Source organism: Gopherus flavomarginatus, chromosome 1, assembly GCF_025201925.1.
Source record: "Gopherus flavomarginatus isolate rGopFla2 chromosome 1, rGopFla2.mat.asm, whole genome shotgun sequence".
Taxonomy (NCBI): Eukaryota; Metazoa; Chordata; order Testudines; family Testudinidae; genus Gopherus; species Gopherus flavomarginatus.
Window position 1 is genome coordinate 7,284,506 of NC_066617.1, and position 6,568 is coordinate 7,291,073.

Genomic DNA, 6,568 nt, shown 5'->3' on the forward strand with positions numbered 1-6,568 from the left:
CAGACGGGTAGCCGTGTTAGTCTGGATCTGTAAAAGCAGCAAAGAGTCCTGTGGCACCTTATAGACTCACAGACGTATTGGAGCATGAGCTTTCGTGGGTGAATACCCACTTTGGATGCATCCAAGAAAGCTCATGCTCCAATACGTCTGTTAGTCTATAAGGTGCCACAGGACTCTGCTGCTTTTACAGATAAATGTTTGTACTTCACGGTCCAAGAGACACAAACATGGCTTTCATCTCAGGGCCAAACACATCAAGACACCTGATCATAGCCTTTGACAGTCCGAGAGACTACTTACACTGCATACCTGCCCAGCAGAAGTGAGACCAAACCACGAATGTGACAACAGCTTTATTCAGAACACTGAATGTTATTTTAAATGTATTATGAAACAGTTTGAACAGCACAGTTCCTCCAGCCCAACACACTGACGGGTTAAAACATAAGAATGCCCTTACTGAGTCTGACCATTGGTCCAGCTAGCCCAGCATCCTGTCTTCCATCAGTGGCCAGTGCCAGAGGCTTCAGAGGGAATAAATGGAACAGGGCAATTATTTCCATCCCGGGTCTCAGCATCCGGTAGTCCCAGACTCAGGAACACCCAGAGCATTGGGTTGTTTAGCAGCATTAATTTGACAGCACACTTCACTAGAAACAGACCCAAGTGGTGCGTAGTTCTCTTTGGCTACAGAGAACATCCCAGCTGCGACCAGCCTGTTCCACACATGGTATTCCAGCATTTCTCACAAGTGGCCATCGTGGGATGGGGGCCCCTCCCTGCAGTGCCCAGCTTTTGCTCCTGGCTGCCTTGGTGTTTGCTGGTATAATCCACACACCTTTGCCGTGTGGTGTCCTGTTCCATCTAATGGCACCGAGACCACTTCAAGAGAGAGATATTAATGAGTTTGCTCTACAGCCTTAGCTAACCGTCAGCTGGCTTTCAGTTCATGTGGTAGAGCAGGGGTTCTCAAACTAGGGGTTGGGACCCCCTCAGGGGGTCACAAGATTATTACATGGGAGGTTCATGAGCTGTCAACCTCCATCCCAAATCCCACTTTGCCTCAAACATTTACAAGGGTGTACAATATATTAAAAAGTGTTTTTAATTTATAAGGGGGGTCACACTCAGATGCTTGCGATGTGAAAGGGGTCACCAGTCCAAAAGTTTGAGTGCCATTGTGTAGAGGCCCATGCACTAAGCTCCAGAAGTCCCAGGTTCGACCCTGCTCGCCGCCCACCCGGTCTGTCAGGGTCACACTGGGACCAGCAGCCTCCTGGGGGCTCCGGGCAGCACCTCTGCAGACAGGTGGGGTCCCTGCGGGCGCTCAGCGGGCTTTGGCCTAGGCGGGGCTCAGCTTCGAGCGGCCCCCCCAGCACGCTGAGGCCACCGACAACCTGCTCTGCGAGCCCCTGGCAGGGCACAAATCTGTGCCGACACCAACACCCTCCCTCAGGCCCAGCAGCACGAGACAAGCCCCCTGCGAGGGCACAGCAGCCCCACGCGGCCCTGGGGCAGCCAGGTGCCGTGTCCTGCACAGCCGCGTCGGGGAGGGGGGGTGAGACCCTCACTCCCCATTGCCCCCACGGGGCCCGGGGGCAGCCAGGTGCCGTGTCCTGCACAGCCGCGTGGGGGGGGAGAGACCCTCACTCCCCATTGCCCCCACCCGGCCCGGGGGGCAGCCAGGTGCCGTGTCCTGCACAGCCGCGTGGGGGGGGGGGTGAGACCCTCACTCCCCATTGCCCCCACCCGGCCCGGGGGGCAGCCAGGTGCCGTGTCCTGCACAGCCGCGCCGGGGGGGGGGTGAGACCCTCACTCCCCATTGCCCCCACGGGGCCCGGGGAGCTAGTTAGGCCCCTTCGCTCCCCACATGACCCCCCCACGGGGGCAGCTGAGGCGCCGGGTCCCAGGAGGATACGGCCAGGCCCGCCGGGCTCTGACTGACGGGCCTGCCCGGGGCGGGGAAGGGGCCGGGCGGGCCCCGCAGCCGCTGCTACCCGGCAGGAACCGCACCAGGCCGGACACGTCCCCCGGCCCGGCGCCTAGGCCGCAGCCCCACCCCCGTACCGGTCTCCTCGTCCTTCTTATCGAACTTCTTAATCATCTCGGGGCCGCCCGCTCGCTTCCCTCAGCGCCGTGAGCAACCGCCGGGGCCGGGAGGGAGCGTCCCCCGGAAGGCCCGCCTCCAACCCCGGCAACGCGCCACATGACTGGTCCGCGGAGCCGCCATTCACCGTGGAGCCACGCCCCCTCGCCGCTCACCGCGCCCGGCGCCTTGTTCCACGCCCCCTTCCAGCCTGGCCGCAACCAACCGTGTCCGGGGCCCGCCCCCTTCGCTCTCAGGAAAGCGGTGGGGGAGGGGAGGAGTTCCCATTTAAAGGCACAGAGCCCATATTTAGAACAAGCTGCTCCCCATAACCCTCTTCCTCTCCCAATGAGCTTCGCTTTGGCGCTGGAGCAGGGTTCAGGTGCCAGGCTGCGGGGGGCGCCGCTGGGACCCAGAGGGTAGAAAATTGTGTCTGCTGCTGGTGCATATGTCTCCTCTCTGCTCCAGATGCACAGAGGTGGTGGAGTGGTGTGCTGGAGGGAGGAGAGCACGAGAGACATAACAGGCAGGAGAAAACGTGATAGGGCATAACAGAGAGCAGCAGAGAGAGCGAGGAGGAGGAGCCTCTTCTGCACCTCTCTGGACCCCTAGGAGCCTGGACGGATTCACACCAGCTTCTCAGGGAGCTTCCTGTCTCCTGCTGCTTCCCTGAACCCGCTTGAGGAGAACAGGCAGTCAACTGAAGTTGTAGGAGCCGGTTAGGCCCTTAAGAGCTGAGATCTTCCCTCACTCAGGCCCTGCTACCAGCCTGCTTATTTGTCCCCTTCAACTGAGTGTTGAGAGCCACTCTAGCTGGCACAGAACAGCAGTCATGAGTGAAAGAAGAAAACGCCCCTCTGGGGCAGCATTCAGAAAAAGAAAGCAAAAGACGCTTTTCTATCTAAGCAGGAAGGCGCTCTCCTGAGATACATAGACACAAATGTTCACGGTGAGCCTTCTGGCCCCCGTGAGGATGTGAGTGGTGAGGAGATGCCTGATCTTCCAGTTAGTCAGAGTGCAGGCACAGGTGAAAGTAAGCCGGTATGGTCCGGTACAGCGTACCGGCAAGAGCCAGTATGCTGTGCTGGACTGCACTGGCTTCCGTGGCGGGGATTTAGAGGGCTCTGGGCTCCCCACTACAGCGGGCAGCCCAGAGCCCTTTGAATCCCGCCCATGGCTCTGGTGGCTGGGCTGGGGCTGGGATTTAAAGGGCTCAGAGCTCCCTGCGGCTGTGGGCAGCCCAGAGCCCTTTGAATCCCGCCTGTAGCTCCAGCAGCCGGAGTTGCGGTGGGGATTTAAAGGGCCTGGAGCTCCGCGGCGGCCAGAGCCCCGAGCCCTTTAATTTTCCCCTGAACTCCGGGGGCTCCCAGCCACCTCTGCAGCTGGGAGCCCTGGGTTGATTTAAAGGCCCTGGGGCTCCCAGCCACAGCTGATGCCCCAGGGCCTTTAAGTTTTGAGAGGCCCTGCCTCTTCTGGTTGAGGCCACGCCCCCTCAGGACTCCTGCAGTACTGGTAAGTCCTGTAAGTTATTTTCACCCCTGAGTGCAGGTGACCTGGCAGCTACTGCAGCATCCATATCTCCATCTCAAATGGATGCAGGGCCAGCTCTAGGTTTTTGCCGCCCCTAAGCAAAAAACTTTTGGTCCGCCCTCCACTTTTTTTTGGCTTTTACACGTTTGAACTTTGCAATTTTTTTTGACCGTTTAAAATTTTTAAAAAATGAAAACAAAGAATTTTTAGTTAGTGAAATATAACAATTTCTTACTAGTGTACTCAATTAATTTTAACAAAATCACAATTACAAACAATTTGGGTTCAACTATACACTGTAATGAAAAATGTTAGTGCCTTCCGGTGCTCTCAGTTTCTCATAAATTAAAAGAATTTATATTCACTGATTTTTTTGGTTTTTATACTTGCGCAGTCTTTTAATAATTTAGTGAAATCTAAATTTTTTGCAATGGTACTTTCAATTGAAATTAATGCGAGTCCTGAGAAAAGATTTTGAGACATGGTGGACCTCAGATAATTTTTTAGTAATTTCAGTTTTGAGAAACTGCGCTCACCCGCACAGCCCCTAGCCCCCTTACCTGGCAGTAGGTACTGGTGACCTGGTGGGGCAGGCGCAGCTGTAGGCAGGCTGGGGCAGTGGAGGGAGGTGGGGCCCCGTGCCAGTGCTGGGGAGCAGGTGCCATTGTTCCAGCAGGGCTGACTGAGGCAGGGGTCCCTCACGAGGCCGGGGGACGTGGCGCTGACTGGCCCAGAGAGGCAGGCACAGTGCTGAGCCAGGCTGAGCAGCAGCAGCAGGAGCAGGGTGGCACAGGGCATAGCGCTGCAGTGGTGTCCAGGGCATCCCAGGTCTTGGGGCCACTGTGTGGTGGCGGCAGAGGACACGGAGATGGCAGCTACGCGGCGCTTCTCGCAGGGGCGGCTCCAGGCCCCAGCACGCCAAGCTGGTCCCACAGCGTGCCTGCAAGAAGTCCTCCAAAGCCGCGGGACCAGTGGTCCTTCCGCAGGCAAGCCGCCGAAGGCAGCCTGCCTGCCGTGCTTGGGGCAGCAAAATGCCTAGAGCCGCCCCTGGCTTCTCAGCTGCTCCCTGGCTCCGCTTCCCCAAGCAACATGCTGGCAGAGACTAGGGCAGGGAGGGACCAGGCTGCTGGGATCTTTCCCACCCAGTGCCCAGCAGAGGGTGCCCAGCCATGACTGGGAGCGGGGCGGACTGGGGGCTCCTGGAGGGATCCCGGGGCAGCCACCACAGGAATTGCCAGTAAACGTTCCAAGACAGCTTTACAACGTAAAAAGGATGGCCGGAATACTGTCCCTGGAAATGTGCCGCCCCAAGCACGTGCTTGCTTTGCTGGTGCCTAGAGCTGGTCCTGAATGGATGTAACCATGCACATTCCTGAAGAAAAGTGTAGATCAGAGAAGAGTGTGGTAGAGGTGCAAGAAACAGCTGCTGCTGAGTTTAGTTCCTTAAGTCTAAATGATCCAGGACTCTGGACCCACTTGAGCAGTAGCCTGAGGGACTTCCTTGTACTGCATGGACCACAGCAAATGAAAAACTTCATGTTCCTCAAAGACAATGAAAATAGAAGTTTCCATCCAACAAGTTGCTGGCATGAAATCCCCAATGGTGACAAAGTGGAGAGGCCATTGCTTATGTACTCAAAAACCCAGAATGCTGTATAATGTTTTTGTTGCAAACTCTTCCAGTCTAATGTTCCAGCCAAATTGGGCTCTCCAGGAACAAAGGACTGGAAAAACCTGGCATGCCATGAGAAGGCAGAAAATCATCACAGAGCATTCCATAGGTGGAAAGAACTTGAGATGAGACTAAGGTTAAAGGCCACCATAGATTATCTGCATCAGGAGAAGATTGCATCAGAGTCTCTTTACTGGCAAAATGATCTGAAAAGGCTCATTGCCATTGTGAGAATGCTTGTTATCCAAAACCCAGCATTGTGTGGCACTTCAAGTCAGCTGTATGTGCCAAACAGTGGAAACTTCCTTAAAATTGTGGAGCTGATGGCTGTACTCCAAGAGCATCTAAGAAGAGTCACCACCCAAAAAATGTACACACACCACTACCTTGCAAAAACAATTCAAAATGAGATCATACAGTTACTGCCAACAAAAGTGAAACAGAAGATTGTGGCAGATCTGAAGTCAGCAAAGATATTACTCTGTTATTCTGGACTGCACACCTGACATCAGCCATATGGAACAAATGACTTTACTGGTGCGTTTTGTAACAACAACAGAACCTAATGAAAATGTCCCTGCAATCGTGACTGTCAGAAAGCATTTTCTAGAATTTTTTGACTTTGATGATACTACAGGAGCTGGTATGACAAATGTGCCTCTTAAAAAGCTGAAAGATACGGAAGTCACGATAGCTGACATGAGAGATCAGGGCTATGATAATGGCGCCAACATGAGAGGAAAAAACAGAGGAGTGCAGACACGGATCCAAGGGTTAAACCCTTTATCTTTTTTTGTCCCATGCAGTTCTCATTCATTGAACTTGGTGGTCAGTCATGCAGCATCAGCTTCTAGTGAGGCTGCTGAATTTTTTAATGTAATTCAAAGCATCTATGTATTTTTCTCTGCATCAACTCATCAGTGGCAAATTCTGAAGCAACATCTGGGAACATCCTCTCTGACACCGAAATCACTGAGCGCCACACAATGGGAAAGTCGAGTGGAGGTGATAAAGCCTATCAAACACCAAACTGGGAAGATAGATGATGCCATAGTTGCCATTATGGAGGATAATGCTATGACAGGAACTGTTTGTGGGAGAACAGTGGCAGAGGGAAGTAGAATCACCAGAAACATACATAACTTCAAATTTCTGTGTGGCTTAGTGTTGCGATATGACATACTGTTTGAAATACATTTTGTAAGCAAGAGACTCCAAGGTGTTGACCTTGATGTATCTGGAGCAATGGAACAACTGGACAAAGCAAAGTCATACCCACA

At 53.9% G+C, this 6,568-nt stretch overlaps 1 protein-coding gene across 1 annotated transcript in view; it reads right to left on the minus strand.

The window, feature by feature from the left end:
- The window catches only part of COPG2 (COPI coat complex subunit gamma 2), a 37,022-nt gene extending 34,847 nt beyond the window's left edge, over positions 1-2,175 (minus strand). Inside the window, exon 1 of the mRNA XM_050936835.1 lies at positions 2,068-2,175. Within this exon, the coding sequence (XP_050792792.1) occupies positions 2,068-2,104 (37 nt within the window). The 5' untranslated portion in view covers positions 2,105-2,175. The remainder of the gene's footprint in view (positions 1-2,067) is intronic.
- Between the last annotated feature and the right edge of the window lie 4,393 nt (positions 2,176-6,568).